At 42.2% G+C, this 17160-nt stretch overlaps 1 protein-coding gene across 4 annotated transcripts in view; it reads left to right on the forward strand.

The window, feature by feature from the left end:
- dbn1 (drebrin 1) overlaps positions 1 to 17160 on the forward strand; it is an 83880-nt gene that overhangs the window by 56186 nt on the left and 10534 nt on the right. For 3 of the 4 annotated variants that reach the window (XM_067491724.1, XM_067491726.1, XM_067491725.1), the window contains exons 2-8: positions 5117 to 5172; positions 8629 to 8741; positions 10570 to 10644; positions 12967 to 13110; positions 14214 to 14291; positions 16624 to 16775; positions 17073 to 17130. In XM_067491724.1, the coding sequence (XP_067347825.1) occupies positions 5117 to 5172; positions 8629 to 8741; positions 10570 to 10644; positions 12967 to 13110; positions 14214 to 14291; positions 16624 to 16775; positions 17073 to 17130 (676 nt within the window). The remainder of the gene's footprint in view (positions 1 to 5116; positions 5173 to 8628; positions 8742 to 10569; positions 10645 to 12966; positions 13111 to 14213; positions 14292 to 16623; positions 16776 to 17072; positions 17131 to 17160) is intronic. The other variant, XM_067491727.1, reaches the window with a different exon arrangement.

The raw sequence follows: 17160 nt of genomic DNA on the forward strand, positions 1-17160 counted from the left end.
AATGTAAAACTAATTTAATAAGCAGTCGAATTACGGAGCTTTTCGAAGCAGATGCTGGTTTAATGTCATTAGATTTAGGACAAATTCACTGAGTCTGTACTGTCCTCAAGTCTAAAGTTACCCCGTTGTTTTTAAAGGTGGATTCTGAATATAATCTAAATAATTAATTAGCAACATGTTTTTTCAACCTGCTTTATTTTCTTACAGGCAGCAACTGCGATCTCTTCAAAATTCTGTACAGAGGCTACTGCATAAATGTGACTGATAAGTAAAAGCACATTATAATCTTTCAAAACACCAATTCTTATTTAGAGAACGGTTGCTGAAGGACGAGTGTGAGCCTGCAGGGCCACAGCACAGTGAGGCTGTGGTCAGTTCTTCAACGCAGGAAATAACATTTTGAGACGCTGATGCATCTTTTACGTCAAAATGTTGCTGCTTTTTCCTCCTGAAATGCTCAGACAAACTTCTCAAACCTCAGCTGGTTTAGTTATATTTGAATGTAAGTTTAAAGGACTGACTGATATTCAATTTGCTTCTTTTGGATCTAGTTTGAGTCGTAATGTAAATGAACACCATTAAACCTCCCTCTCACTTCCCTATATTGACACATCTCTCTACTTTTAGCTGACAAATGCCTCCACATGACATCACTTGGAGGATGTTTTCTTGTTGCTCACACTATGGAGTTTGTCCTCAGCCCCAACCTGCTTTTCCAGAGCTCCTCCAGATGACATCATGTGAGCTCCTAATGATCTAATGATGAAAAACTCCTCCGGGTGATGTCATCTGGAAAATAGTTTCTCAGCTAGAGGCAAAGAAATACATATTTTAACACAGAGAAGTCAGTGGGAAGTTGAATTCACATGAATTTTACATTAATTGACAGTTAAAAAAAACACAAAAATACGAATTACATTTTTTGGACCACCACCATGTATCCTTACACTCCTGCTGTTCCCTGTATGAAGGAGAGTCTACACACACAGCTCGTGGCATCAGGGCTGCAGATTCTTTTGTTGTGAGTTGTGAGTCCAGCTGGATCATCCCAGTGTGTGTGTGTGTGTGTGTGTGTGTGCTTGTCCTAACAAAATGGCCATACGAGGTGGAGTTTTAGACCTTTTGAGGGTTAAGATTTTTAGAGGCAATGTTGGAATTTGATTACGGTTACGTTTGGGTTTGAATAATTAGAATACATGTCAAATTGCGTGTGTGTGTGTGTGTGTGTGTGTGTGTGTGTGTGTGTGTGCGTGCGTGCAGGCTTTGCCCTTCAGCTCTCCTGCACTCCCCTCCTTTCTTCCCTCATTCCTACCACCACCATCTTTACACGGTTGCCCCCCTTAGGTCACAAACTGCTGTTGCCAAGATAATGATGAGGGAAGCTGGATGGTTGCCATGGTGACACCCCCCACAGGAAGTGTGTGTGTGTGTGTGTGTGTGCTAAGGTTTATCTCCCTTTTTTTTTCCCACTACAAAAGCCAGGTAGTGTTCACCAAATGTACAGGAGACAACAACAAAGAGAAACATCTAAAGCTGGTTTGTGACGAGTAACTTCTTCTGTATTTGTTGTCCAATATCCTTTAGACATAAATGTAGTTAGATACGGTGAAGGAAGTGAGCGAGTCCTCATCAGACCAGACTTTTTGCTTTTTAAAACAAGATTTTTCTGAATGAAAGTCCTGCCAGAGGACAGATCTGTTCAGTTTTCCTGTTTTTGTTGAGACTGCATCAGAGGTGTTTATTCAGTTCTCAGGAAGATCCTGTTCCTGTAAGTGATGTGAGCAAAGCTGCTTCTGTCTAAGTGTGTTTTTGAATCCTCTGTAATTCAACCTCAGCTCCGTCAGCTGGCTCTTGGTCCTGACAATTTGGGATTTTGGTCTGACACTGTGCTAATCAGCTTTCACTCATCTTTATATTTTACATCTGACAACCAGCAACTCAACAAAGATGCTGAAACACTCAGTACATATGAGGCTGCTGCATCTCTGCAGTGGAAACACAAAATAATATAATAAGATTTGAGGGAATTCATCAGTTGATCAACAGAAAATGAATCCAGTATTTATTAGAAAAACACCAAATCTCCTCTGTCCTCAGGTGCAAAAATATGATTATACAGATGTCATCGTAAATCAAGTATCTTTCGTTTTCTCAAATAATATCTGGTGCCACCAACAAAAACGAGACCCTCTGTGTGCTGATTGGTTACACAGAGACAGAGCGAGCTCATTGATGATGTTTGGACTGACCTCCACACCCCTGATTAGTGGAGTCATTAAGTCCTCTTCCATTCCTCGTTATTCCTCATCTTTCATCTTCCTACTTGCTGTTTGTACTTCCTCCCTACATCCTCCTCTTCCATTCACTAATCCTCTCTACTTTTAATCTTCCTCCCCTCGCTCTTCTTCTCCCTTCCTTCCTGTCTTTGTGTCATCTCTTCTGCAGCTCATGGCTACCATCCTCTTTGTTTAACACACATCGTTGTTTCTCCTCTCTTTTCATTTCTATTCCACCTTCCTATCTCTTCTTACATGCTCTGCTGTGCTCAAACACACACACAGAGCTGTTTCTGGGTCATGAGGGCTCTATATGAATAATAAACAGCTGTCTGCTTGAAAGAGAATTATTTATAGAGCCTCGGGTGAGCGAGTGAGTCTTACTCTTGCTGTCTCTATCTCCTAAATGCTTTCTCTTTTCTTTTCCTTCTATACCCTCTTGTCTCTATTATCTGTCTGTATTTGTATTTTCCCTACTTCTGCCTCAGCTTTCTCTCTTTTCATTAATTCCCCACACATTCAGCTGCCTGGAATTACATATCCGAACTGCTACTATTGTTTTAATATAATCTGAGTAATAGTAGTGAGCGTCATCTGCATACAGCTAGATATGTATCAGTCTGTGATGGTTATAACAGGAAAAACTTTCCCAGGGGGCGATCTAGTAACGAGGTGTTCCTGAATACATCAGTACAGATTTTAGGCACTTAGGCACTACCTGAGACCCCATGGTTGACCCAAAATCTCTGAAGAGATTATATATTTCTTAGCCTGATAATTCCTCATGAGTCCAGAGGAGGAGCTGGAAAATGCAGCTGAGTAAAGGCCCGTCTGTACCCTGATGAAACTGATGTCACCTCAATGTGCCTCAAGATTAGAAAATGCAGAAATGGTTGGATAGGATTTTTTTTTATAGTGTAGTAATTGTTTTAGTTATTTTCTATATTCTCTTCTCTTTTTGTCACTTAACCAAATATCTAGGTTGGTCAAAGTTCAACAAATGAAGAGGGACTGATTAATAATTTGTGAAGATGATAAGTCGTAAGATGCCTGCCTCAACGCATTTCTGACTTTCCAGTGAAAATGTAGTTGGAAGTTTCAGTAACTTTGGTAGGAACATTCGCAGTAATATACCAGTGAATACTGAATGACTGTTTCTGAGTTTAAAAACTGTGAATTCATATATACAAAAAATGACTTAAACTACTAATTAAAAAAAAACATAATTAGAAGCAGCCGTGAGATTTTGTTCCAAGACGTTTTATGTATGTCAGATTTTTAACTAATTTTCAATAATCCACAGTGTGCTGCACTGCAGTTTTAAACTCCTGTTAATCCCTGATAGATTAAAGGGTCATTTCTCCTACGTCAATCCCAGCACACATTCCGTATGTAGAAAAATCCATTTTGATTTTCAAGCCTTTGAGTTCTGACATGTTTGAATATCATTTAACTACATGCTGCATGTAGAGCTTTTGTATAAATAGAAAATAGAAGAGTTTTTTAGACAGAAATATGTATTCAAACTATCTATTTCTCTCACCTCATACTTACCCTAAAGAGCTACAAACTGCCGAAAAGCTTGTTTTGTTGGACAGAATTCATCCTGGTCTGCAGGTTAGTGGATTGTTACGGTGTTAAAGGTGAAACAGTTTTCGTCTGGGGATGTCAGACTGTAATCTGTCTGCCACTGGGACCATGGGCCTGTGTATATTACATTTTAAATAATGCAGGGAGTCTGTAATGTTTATGCTGGACGAAGACATTTCAAACTTAAGGACAGTGTGTTAGTGTAGTTGTTTGGTTGGTGTGTTAGCGCTCGATTAGAACACACCATACTTTAGCTCTGTGTGTGTGTCTGTGTGTGCGCACAATCTGGAAGTGTCGTTATCAAAGTATGAGTGCTTTTGTAAAACAGTGGCGACAGAATTCCCACCGTCAAAAATCAAACCAAGTAATTTGCTGCACAAACACAGACACTTGATCAGATAAAACAGCTCTATCAATCATACTAAAACGGGTTTGACCTGTGTCTGTCGAAGACTTGTGCCTGGTGATGGCTGGAGTCGATGGTTCTGTTAACCTCCACTGCTTTTCTGCAGAAAATACCTGATTTACTGTCTGATGTTAACTAATCGCACAACATGCAGTGACAACCATGGCTACAGACAACACACTGATTCACGAGCAGTCTGAACTATTGCTAACATGAGAACCTCTACCACGGTGGAAGAGGGGTTAGCACTGTAGCCTCACAGCAAGAAGGTCCCTGGTTAAATCCCCGGACTGCAGAGGTCCTTTCTGTGTGGAGTTTGCATGTTCTCCCCGTGTTTGCATAGGTTTCCTCCGGTTGCTCCAGTTTCCAGTTTTGGTAATCATACATACAGTTGTACACTTTATCTCTTGTTGGTTTGTTGGATGAGTCCAATAATATCTCTGAGAAAGTCTTTGCAAAATGTATAAAATGCCTGTGTGGGACTAACAGACGTGGTATAAAGAGAAATTACTCTCAGTAAAGGTGATAAATGCATTTTACATTCTCAGTGGGTAATTTATGCCATTTCTTCTATTTCCTTATGACGTCCTCCGTGACCTGACTCTGGATAAGTGGAAGATAATGAATGGATGGAAGTTATGCTGTGCACTGTAAAATCCAAAAACAAACACCCAACAATTGGGTTTATTTGAGTTCAGTTCTAGAAAAAGTCAACGCAACAAAATGCAATGCTGGGAGTTTATTAAAGTCTAAAATCACATTTAACTTTAAATCTGCTTTTAAAAGCAAAAAGGTGAAGCTTTTTGTGTCTGACCAACACACTCCTCCCCTCTCTGTCTAACAGGGCCTTGTACACATATGAGGATGACAGTAATGACCTGACACTGGCAGCATCAGGAGGTAAGTTTCACTTCTTCATTCTTTCATTTCATCCAGCAGTCCAATAACTTAATGCCCCCCCGATGTGACATCTTGAGGTTATTCTTTGCGCATTTTAATGAACACTGCTGCCAATTTAATCACGTTAACATCATGTGTGGAGTTAATTTGCCGCTGCAGACGTGCAGCTTTAACTCTGATGATCTCTGCAGGTTCTACTGAGGCTTTGGGGGAGAAAAACCGTTACTTTTTTGTCTTCTGGTTGTTAGTGGGCCATCAAAGAGCTGGATTTGTTATTAACGTAATGATTGCACTGCATGATCATTAAGACGTAATGAGACTCATCTATATTTGATGCAACAATAGCGCAGTTAACATGTGTCTTCCTCTATTCTTTAATAGTACTATTGCATTGTGGTACATGCAAACTCATAAATTAGCAAATGCATAAAAAGGTTTAATGTTTAAGAATTGATGTAACATTAAAATTACATTCCCAGTTTCAAAAACTATATCATGTTTTTCATGTATGTAGCATAAAGTAATTTGTGTACATAACGTTGTACCTCACATTCACATGACATGTTACTCTAGATCTAAATAAAGTGGCTTTAAATTAGCTGTAAATGTCACCGGCAGATTAGAGCTTCATCCACCGTGAGAGCACACGTGGTTTACAACGTGGGTATTTCTACTACAATTCAGTTAAACATTTCTCAGGGAGGTTTGTATATTTAAATACTCTCACAAAGAAGTTAGTGATTTGTGCAAAAACTGTAGCCACATACTTCCACATACATGCACTTAAGGATCCTCTATGTGACTTTATTTAAAAGACGTTTTTAGAACTAGTTTTTTATGTGGAGAGTATCTCTCCAATACAAGAGATTATTTCTGATATGATCAGTAATTTTTGAGCGTTTATTGGAATTTCAAAAGTATGATTATCATAGGAGCAGAGCAGACTGTAGCAGAGCAGCAAAAGGGGCAGAGTGGAGCAGAGTGCAGTCTCACGCTGATACTAGTTGCATATTTAGCTTAAGTCTTACATTAGTGTGTAAATTATGTCGTTCCAACAAGCACAGGATGGAAGAAACTGTCCACATCAACCTCAGGGGTGGGGTCAGAGAGGGGGACACCCCCAAAATCTGATTGAGTGTGGTGGGTACCTGCTGTCGCACAAGATAAACTGATCAAATGTCAAGCAAAAACGGATATTTCTAAATAACATTAATTGTAGAATTAAAAATATTTATTCAGTTAGTGTGAAACACATGCACCCCTGCAGCAATATTTGGTGGAGGCCCCAAAGGAGGAAGTGGGGGTGGACATCCTTGGCCCTTTTCCTGTCACAGACTCTGGCGACCACTATGTTCCATGAATTATTTCACAAAGTGGACTGAGGCATATGCAGTGCCAGACCAAAGTGCCAGTATGACTGCTGATCGAGACTGGTTGTGGAGATGTTCACCCACTTTGGGGTCCCTTCCAAACTTCAGATCTTTAGTGAGGTCTGCAGGCTGTTGGGTCTGTTGTGACACGCACCACCCCACAGAGAGGTTCAACCGCACCCTGCCACCCAGCTAGCAATCCTTGTTGAATGACCTCAACGAGGCTGGGACTGTCATTTCCCGCTCGTAGCTGTCCAGAAGTCCAGTCAGTGAATGCTTGATGCCTTCATGTTTGGACGTGAACTCTACTCCAGTGGAATTGGTTTATAGTTATAGAATTGGTAAAGTTCACGGTCACTGGGGATCTCGTGACCGAGATTGTGGTCACGGCCGAGATTGTGGCACGTTTGTCAGGTGGTGGTGCACCTGTTACGTATGCCAGAGAGGGGCCGCGTGGTGGTGCTGCATCAGGACAGGCTTGCCCCGTATCACCCCCATGCTCCAGTGGTTGCTGGTGAAGAGGACGACAAGGATGACTCTCAGGCCCAACTGGGCGCTTGCTCGCCCAGACAGCCATTTGAGGGACTTTGCGTTGGATGATGGGGTTGTCGGGGACGACTAACCCCTCAGGTGAGGGCTAAGAAGCGACCCAAGGCAAGTGGTCGCTGAGACTGAGACTTGTGGGCGCTAGGGATTGTGGGAGTTCTGTTCTGTGTTTTATTCTGTTGTGAAGCTTGGGTTTAGCCGGTGGGTGGAGTTTATGTTGAGACCTTGCTGCTGCAGCTGATGGTCTCCAGTTGGTGTTCACATTGTACTAAAATAAATCTGTCTTCCCTGGGTTGTGAGGTGCATATGGCATGAGAAGCTCAAAAGGAACCTCTCTCTCACGTGACTTCCTGCAGCAACCTCACACATAACTTAGCAGAAATGTGTAGCTATGGCGATAAACTTGCCGAACTAGATAACTTGGCTGCCACCATCTTGGATTACTGAGTGAGTGGTTCAAGTTGTTTCTAAGGAAAACTTCGTGTTGATGGCATCTCTTCAAAATAAAAATATTTTTTATAAATTTCATACTGTAGCTTTAGGTAATGTACTGTTTGGATCCTTCCTTAGTTCCACAGAGAACAATGTTTGAGCCTTAATAAAAATAATGATCGGCTCATTGCACTGACTGAGTATTAATTCATGGCTAAGCAGAAGAAATACACTCCTGTTCTTTTAAAACAGTGCTGAGTTGTTTTGTTTTTATATAAAACTATATATTTAGGAGGTATTTTTAAAAAGGTATTTTACAGATTGTTTTACAACTTGCTTAAAGCTGGGCCCCACATACAGAGTTAATGGGTGTTAAGAGATGACAAATGTTGGTTTGGGTGTTTTTGTGGGATTTATTTTACAAGAAGTATAAACTACAATAACAGCTTAGACACATCTTTATAAATGTTTCACACTGTGTGAAAGAGCAGGGCTGTCTGGTGGTTTTACTCTGGCGAGCTTTCAGATGAGAACCTCCACTTATTCTGTGAGTCTAATGTAATCATCATCACCATCAAGTCCCGAATATAAAAGTGCTGATCACGTTTGAGGAATAAACCGGAGCAACTTCACTGAAGCATCTGCATCATTAATGCTGGAGACGATTCTGCCGGCAGTGGTCTGGGTCTCCTTCATGACGGCAGATTTTCCTGACAGAAGTGAATATTTCAGCAGTGATGGAGCGGGAACAGTTTGTTCACGTGCACCGTAAACCTCGGAGGAATCTGCCTGCTGCGTCAGATCAGAGCCAGTAGACCACAGTGTGTGTGGACATCTATTCACTGTAAAGACATCTGGAACTACACAAAGATATAAACAGGATCACAATCGGAAGCATGACACCGTAGGTGGTGATGGAACAAGTATTCGGAAGCTTTACTTAAAAAAGGAAAGTTGAATCACAACTATGTAAACTTACTCCAATCCCCGCTGATTTGTTTTACATGGTGGCTTTGAGGTACAACTTGTCCCTTGTTCACGGGAAGCATTAGAGCCAGACATGACTGGTGCTGCAGGAATAATAAAAATCCGTTGTTCTCTGCTGCAGGAGGTGGGCTGGCAGAGATCACGCTGACCTTTGACAGCGCCAGGGTGATGTACGGCTTCTGCAGCCTGAAGGAGCCCGCCGCCACTCTGCCACGATACATCCTCATCAACTGGGTGAGTCTCTGGGTCAGACAGGGAGGCGAGGGGGGGGGGATGTTACACAACGCCAACACACACTAAAATGTCCTGAAGGGTCTGAAAGAGAAATATCACAGCCGTTACAGGTCACAGCACATTTTTAATTTAGCAGTTTATTCAACAAGGACACAACATGCCGCTGATGCGAAGGTCCAGAGCTGCAGGTACAGAAAGACTGACGTTGCCATCTACAGGCAGACTGGGATGCAGCTACTGCATTTTGACACTGTTACCACCTGCAGACAAATATGCTAAAAACCAAACAGTTTGTTTTTCCTGTTGTTGTTTCTGGATGTTTTTCATGACTTACTTACATCAAATGCACATCAATGTATTTCAGCCCCTGAGTCTTTCAAAGCTGCACTGTTACGTATGTGATACATTGGTCTGAGTCTGAGTGCTCACCAAGTGGGGGACTGTGGTTTTGTTTCTTACCAGAGTAATAATGAGGCTAATTGTTTAACCGGGGCAGCGTAGGCATCTACGCAGAAATCTGTCACTACGTTCAGCCCCCCACCACCTGGTGTTCGTGCATTTCAACCTCCAGTTTGATCACATAATGCACGGTGATCTAAAAAAGCAAAAGAAGAGCCAGTAACACAGTGTCAGCGGCCCAGCGAAATGACTCTTTATGATCAGAATTTGGACGCGTGAGGATCACCTGGGTTATTTTACACAGTGCAATAAGCAGGAAGATTTGTTCTTAGTTTTACATCATTACGTCCATGGTTCTCCAGTTGTGTCCGTGTCAGTCGGGTGCAAGAGGACCTGCTGAAAACCCGACGTTGTTAAGCTTGGCACTAGATGGACTGCAAGATTAAGCCATTGGTTGTGGTGATCAGCTCCAAAAACTGTCATCATTCATGCTTAAGAATCTGTACTGTGAAGACTGGAGACAAAAGTGAGAGTTCTCATTTTATAATGGGATGTAAATTTGTGTCTACATTAGCTAATGTTAAGCACAATAAACAAGGATTTAACAGGCAATGACCTAACGAGGAGGACATGAAGTGGCTGGATGATGACCCCTGTGGTGCACACTGTGCTGTCAAACATACACTTACATTAAAGCTATAATGTGCATGTTGTGAAAATGGAGCTAGTGCTACATTAGGCAAACCACACCCCTGTTCTCTTCTCATTTTACTATATGTTTGTGAAGAAGGACTAAAAGTGATTTTTGAAGGAAAATAGGGGGGAAATGAGTTGCTAATTGCAGTGAAGGGAGACTCATTTGGTGGTTCAATGAGACTGGGAGCCGAGCCAGAGGAATCCATCAGCAACACTAACAGCCACACACTGTGCCAGTGGGCCAGAAATGGCCAAGGTGCATAAGAAATGTGCTAAAATGTGTCACATCTGGACTAAAATATACATGAGTTTCTAAAAGTCCCACATTCTCTTAAATACTGTATATCCACAAACACTCGTTTCTGTTTCCTCGTCGGAAACTCACCTATGGATACAGCAGCATCGTTCCGTAATTGAGAGATAAATTGCCGTGAATCCAGATGAGATGGGGACATTTTCCGGCTTCTTATTCTCTCTAATTGCTGCTTATCGAGTTTCTATTGTGTTGGTCTGAATGAACTGTGATTACTGAATCACATCCAGCCTGTTTTATTCCAAAGGCTTCAGTAACTGAACATGAGCACAACTGAATAAAGGCCACAATGAGGAGAAAGACGTCCTGTTTAAAAGTTTAGATCATTTTCAGAATGCGTTCAGTTTAGCATGTGCCTTCTCTTGCTGCTTATTTCTCTCTCGTTTTTTGCTGTAGTGACTCTACTTCTCCCCCTCTCAGGTCGGCGAAGACGTGCCAGATGCCAGGAAATGTGCCTGTGCCAGCCACGTCGCCACCATCGCAGACTTCTTCCAGGTCAGACACAGCACAGTACTTTTCCTGATTGCACTTACTTGTTTTCTATGAAAGCACCTGCACGATGTCTTTGCAAGCTGGACTCTGTACATCACAGTGCATAAAAATCATGACCTCATCACTGAGCTCTGTAGTCCAGAGTTGCTGGCTCCTCGCTTGTGTATTTGACGGAGCTCGTCTTCCAGTTACAATTACAATTACATTTTGATGGTTTCTGTCGTCTGGAATAACAACTTTAAACCTTCAGCCCTGTAGAATGAGACTGATCTACTATAAAGTCTTTGCACAAAGTCCTATAGTTCTTGAAATGCCCTGCAGTGGATTGTGGGTAAATTGATTGCATGCATCCAATCAGCTGAAGAAGAAGTACTGCGTAAAAACCATCCAAAAGTATTTCAGCAGAAGTCCGGACTAAAAATATAAACCTGAAATTATATATAATATGGCGTCTTGAACATGGTAGGACAGGTTTACTGCAGTCTAGTATTACATTTCAGAAGGTTGAAGCCTTGTGTTCTCTTCAGACTCATTTTTAATTTGCATTGTAATCATTTTGTAAAGCATTTTAAAGGCCCATATGAACTACAGAACGTTTCCAGCTGGCAAAATGTTTGCACTGAGTTTCCATGGACTAAAGTAACCAGTTTACAGTCGTCTTTCTCTGGTAAGCGGATTTCTTCAGTGTCGTGTAAACAGGAAAGTTGGTTTCTGAAATCCAGTAGGGGATCAGGGAACTCGTCTGCTGCAACACGAGCTCACACAAACACAAAAAGAAAAGTCAGACAGCTAAATGTTATCAAACCGTATCAACCTTAGAGCTTATAGCGCTTGTTTTTTAAAAAAAGACCTTCCATCCATTGACCTGGAAACAACCATGGCTTACTGAGAACATATGAAATTGTAAAGATGTAGGTAGAGCTGAGCGTAAATGGAAGAAGTCTGGTCGAAAGGCTAGTTAACCCTCTCTGCCACTTCCAATCTGGTTTTCAGACACAGCTCTTCTACGTGTCTCTAATGATCTTCTAATTAATGCTGACTCTGGCTTATGTTCTGTTCTAGTGCTGTTGGACCTAAGTGCTGCATTTGACCCGGTAGATCATAATATTCTGTTGGATAGACTGAGGACACAGCATTAAACTGCTGTGCCTCATTTTGTCTGATAGGAAATCTTGAAATCGTGTCTTTCCATGGACAATTATGTCATCCTCTCCCCCTCTGAGTAGGGTGTTCCCTAAGGATCGATACGTGGTCCAATTCTTTTCCCAGTCGACATGCTCCCACCCTTAGGGCCTCTATTAAAATTCGTTAAGCCACTTGCCAGAAATCTTGGTGTTTTTATTTGACTGAAAACTTGAGTTATGAGCATCACGTCACTAAACCCAGTCCTCCTTTTATCATCTTAGGAACACTGCAAAAATCCGACCTATGTTAAATTTGAATAATGCCGAGACTATTGTTCGTGCTTTTATCTCCTCTCGTCTTGATTATTGCAATAGCTTCTTTTCCTCACTTCATCCAAAGGACTTGAAACGCCCACAAATTGTTGTAGGCTGAGCTTTTTTCTTTTGTAACTTTGTTATATTAAAAGATCTGTCGTATGGCAAAATGTGATTGTAAAAACAGCTGAACAACGGAGAATCCCTCCCCACACGTGTGTGTGTGTGTGTGTGTGTGAGGTAATGCAGAGCCCAAAACGAACTGATTGAGTTTGTTCCATAATCTGCTTCATTTCTCGTAAATTGTGTCACATACTGAATATTTTTAAACAATTCTCTGTAGAAAAAAGAAGTGACAGAGACATTAAACCTGTAGGAGGATCAAAGAGGACCAACAAGTGTGTGTGTGTGTGTGTGTGTGTGTGTGTGTGTGTGTGTGTGTGTGTGTGTGTGTGTGTGTGTGTGTGCTACACTCCATGACTAATACCAGCTCTTTTTAAAGTAATCTCCATGTGCTGAGAGCTCTGAGCTGAATGACAGTCCTCTCACACACACTGATCGTGTGTGTGTATTCACATACTGTATATACACCCGGCACTGTGTGTGTGTGTGTGTGTGTGTGTGTATTTTTACATTTCTGGTGAAGATAAAAAGATTGAGATTAAAGCAGAGGTGAGTCAGACCCTGTGTGTGTGTGTGTGTTGAAGTGTCCATTATTTTAAGTGGCAGTTTTGTCTCCCACACAGCCTCGCTGGGTTTTCACTTTCCTTTTTTTGGAATAATACACCAAAAGTACCAAACGTATTTACTGACATGAATGTTATATGACCAATGATCAGTTAAAGCAATAACAAAAGTTTGATCAGGTTTCTCTCTGACCCTCAAGGGGGTGGAGGTCATCATCAACGCCAGCAGCCTGGACGACATCGACCCGTCAGCCATCGGGCAGCGACTGACCAATGGCACCTTGGCAGTGGCGAGTCCGGTCCTGAGCCGCCTGCGAACCCGGGAGGAAGAGCACGCAGACGTGGTACAAAGAGAAGCCCACACACTTTTTCTTAGACTCACTTGGAGATTTCAGATAGAACCAGAGTGAAGCAACACTAAGATGGATCATTTATGAAGCTTGTAGTTGGAGTAGGAACTGACACAAGTTGACTTTGACCTTCACACCTATGAGCCACAAATCCCCCAAAAAACCAACAATGAGTGAATTTGATGACAACTCCTGTTTGGATAATAAAATCCTCTGCACCAAAGAGAAACACATGAATGAGCCACACTCGGTGTTCTTTCACATACGCCGTCCTGCTGCAGGACATGCTTACTTGAGGACCAAATAAGGATGAATCCACTACTGTAAATAGTCCGTAACAAACAGGAATCCGTCACCCGTTGTTAAAAAAACAGTTTTAGGAAACTTTTTAAGTAGAAAAACATTTTTGTAATTGGCTCAGAGCTGGGAGAGTTATTTTAAGATGTGAAAACGTGGGTCAGTGACAAGTTTCTAATCCGAGACGGGTAAAGTTTTTATTGCCTGGTGTCCGAGTCACTGCATTTATAAAGCCACCAGAATCACCTGTGTGCTCAACCAGCAGAAAGGCTACAGTATCACAAGTTAGAGCGGAACCTACACTCTTGGGAGCAGTTTTGTACATAGTATTGTAGGTCGCCTGGTCAATTGCACGTCTGTCCATCCTGGAAGAGGAATCCCACCTCCGCTGCTTGTCCTGAAGTGTCTTCCTTGTTTTGGGTTAAAGGGTTTATTTGGGAGGTTTGTATCTGACTCAAGAGTCTCAGGATGGAGGATGTTTGGAGGACTTGTTAGGTCTCTTGAGGTATTTGGTGTATAAATAAAGTCTTGTTTTACTTTGTGACGTTGGACAACAGATGCATCCCCTCGTGGTCAGCTGGGACCTTATTCAGCAGGACAATGTTCAGGATTGATGATGGAACATGAAGAGTTTAAGGTTCAGCATATTGGTGGCAGATACCACAGAGAAAATGTAGATGTGTTATACTGTCTATATCTCAGCGCAGTTGATCAACAGTATATTAGGAGAGTGGTCCTAATTTTTTGGCTCATTGGTGCAAACACACATGAACTTTTTTCCTCTTGCTCTCCTGATGCAGGGCACAGTGTACGAGAAGACCAATGCCGAGGTGGAGATGAAGAAAATCAACAGAGAGGAGTTCTGGGAGCAGGCCAAGGTAGGTGTGGAATACAAGGGAAGGACGGCAGACGGTGAGGGGGGGGATTTTAGGACAGAGGACGGAAATAAGGGGAGAAAAAGCGTAAAAGTGACAAACAGATAATAAAAAAAGAACAGAGAATTCAATTTTTGCAACTTATTCTAAACCATCACGTACTCATCACTACTGTTCACTGGAGGGTTTTTAACTTGCACTTACTAGTATTAAGTTTGAGTATCACCTGTGCATAAAGCTGCTGTTTTATATACAAAAATATGTTAAATGATCCTGGTTCCTGGACTCTGTCCTTTGAACAGAATCTGTTTCTAAGTTACAGAGGAGGATAAGGGCCAGCAAACAACATTTATTTAAGTTCTGCTTTTAATTCTAGATGTTGAATTCGCTTTTGTCCAGCGGTTGAAGGTAACAACATCAGAATGATCGGCGTAACGGCAGTCAGTTATTTTTAATGTTGTACTGGACAAATCTAGGAACAAAAGGAGAGAACTCAAGCTCATGTAATGCTGTAAAGTAAAAGAACAACCAAACAGACAAAGGATCGAGAAGTTAAACACAAAAGGGTTCAGCGTAAACCTGAAATAAACACAAAGGTAGAAAGGTTGTTGGGATGAACAGAGATATGGAAAAACTAAGACTTATCAAAAGGCAGAAACAAAAGAAGGTAACAATTAAACCAGACTCTCTGCACCAACACAAATACAGCAGCCCAGGGTTCTGGTGGCATTCGGCCTTTGTGCTGGTGGATCAGGATCCTGGTTGGAGGAAACCTGCTGTAATGGGCCAATAGGATGCAGAAGGGTGTGGTCCAGACAATGTGTGCACCAATCGCAGATGGGCACTGGCTGCAGCAGAGTGCACAGACACACCCACTGGAGGCAGAACACAGAAGGAGCAAATGGGGAAGGCAAGAAAATAAAAACCAAGGCGCCTGAGTGTAATGTGAGAAGCCTGGCTGGGAAGTCAATAAAGTGTTCGTGTTAAGCATCAGTTATCAGCATCATCTTTCTCAAAGGAAAACGGGAGCTGATGTTAATTCATTTAGCGACGGTGGCGAGAGGCAGCTTCTTGAAGCCCTGAAGCCTTGCAAAGGCGCTTAATTTCTCGAGGCTTCATGTGCACACAAACCCCTCTAGAGTGGGCTGCAACAGAGCAGCCATGGGATCAGGGAATGTGATTATCCATGTTTATTCAGAAACAAAATATGTTCCACGGTGCTGGGGTCTGAGGTGATTGTGCCTGTTAGAAACCCAATCACACAAACCAGCTGTACAGGCAGCAACCCTCACTAACCCACGAGGTGCGAGCACATCCATTGCGATACGTATTTTAAAAAGAGGTGGTTCTAATGTTTTGGCCCCCCTATGTAAAATGACCGAGGTGGCAAAAACCTTCGAACCACCTCTTATCACAGTGGACTCCAGTACGAGCACACTAACCCACTTTGACCTCAATAATAAACACGTAGCAGAATTATCACCTTTCCTACAGTTTGAACATAAGAACTAAGAAATGATGACCTTGTAAAAGTAGAACTCATGCTCCAGGAGCTGCAGGATTGAACTGCATTAGACTGATCCAGAGGTCACAATGTTAGGCCTGATCTCTGATCTAGGCTCTCAGCACATGGAGATTACTTTAAAAAGAGCTGGTATTAGTCATGGAGTGTAGCACACACACACACACACACACACACTTGTTGGTCCTCTTTGATCCTCCTACAGGTTTAATGTCTCTGTTAGGCCAACACTCAAACCACTTCCTGAACCAGTGAGGTTTCGAAGGTTATCAATGACTCACTAACTCGCTCCTTTGGTCAACACAACCACCGTGTGGCCCTAAGGCTCATGCGTACTAAGATATCCACATCCTGGTTAGAGCTCATGTCTTATCTAATTCGGTTGGATAATGCCAATACATTTAAAATCTTAAACATAATTCCCCTGATTCATTTATAACTTTTAAAGCCTGTTCAGTTGGGTTTGGAGTTGAGTGGAAGTGAAGGACAAAGTCAGACATTGTTTCATCCTTTAGCTTCGCTGCTGCTGGTGGATTCAAACCTAATATGAAATGACAGCCTGCTGCATCCAGCTGCAGATACTTCACTTGACTTTACCCTTCGCAGCTCCAGAAACTGATACAAACTAGATAAAGTGTCACTCCACTGGCAATGTTCAGCATCAGATCAGGTTTAATCGATTAGCAGTTTATCGATGGATGTGTTTTGCTCAGACTCACTTTGTTTCATGGTGTTACTTTCTGTAGATGTAGAAATTTTTCTGCAGCCCCAGAAGGTTTCATCTGATACACGTTGTCTGTGTTTGATCTCCAGCGTGAGGAGGAGATGAGGAAGGAGGAGGAGAGGAAGAAGCTGGCGGAGGAGCGGCAGCGCTTTGAGGAGGAGCGGATGGAGCTGGAGAGAAAAGAGCAGGAGAACCGAGAGAAGAGGTACCGCGAGAGGGAGAAGCAGATCGAGGAGCACAGGTGAGACACGACTCAGGGACATTGTCTGCAGAAGGTCTTTCTACTAAACCGGGGCGTGAGGTTCGTTTTGATTTTTTTTGTTTGTTTGTTTTTTCGTAGGACTTTATTTAAAAAATGTGGACGATAAAAACTGATTGGTGTCTCAGTGTTCAGTTGTATTTGGGCCCAGGTCTTTATTTGAAGCCCCGACAAAAAAATCTGACACCTAGATCCACGTTTCTGGTTTCTAAGATCAGTGTTCATGGCGAATTTAGACCCAGGTGTGAATTGTGCTCTGTGTTTTTAACTTTTAACCAGGAAGAAGATGCAGGAGGAGGAAGAGTCCAGAGAGAGGTTGCAGACCCAGAACACTATAGTAAGTGTGTCTTTTCTGTGTGTGTGCAAA

This window comes from Channa argus, chromosome 22 (genome assembly GCF_033026475.1).
Source record: "Channa argus isolate prfri chromosome 22, Channa argus male v1.0, whole genome shotgun sequence".
Lineage (NCBI taxonomy): Eukaryota > Metazoa > Chordata > Actinopteri > Anabantiformes > Channidae > Channa > Channa argus.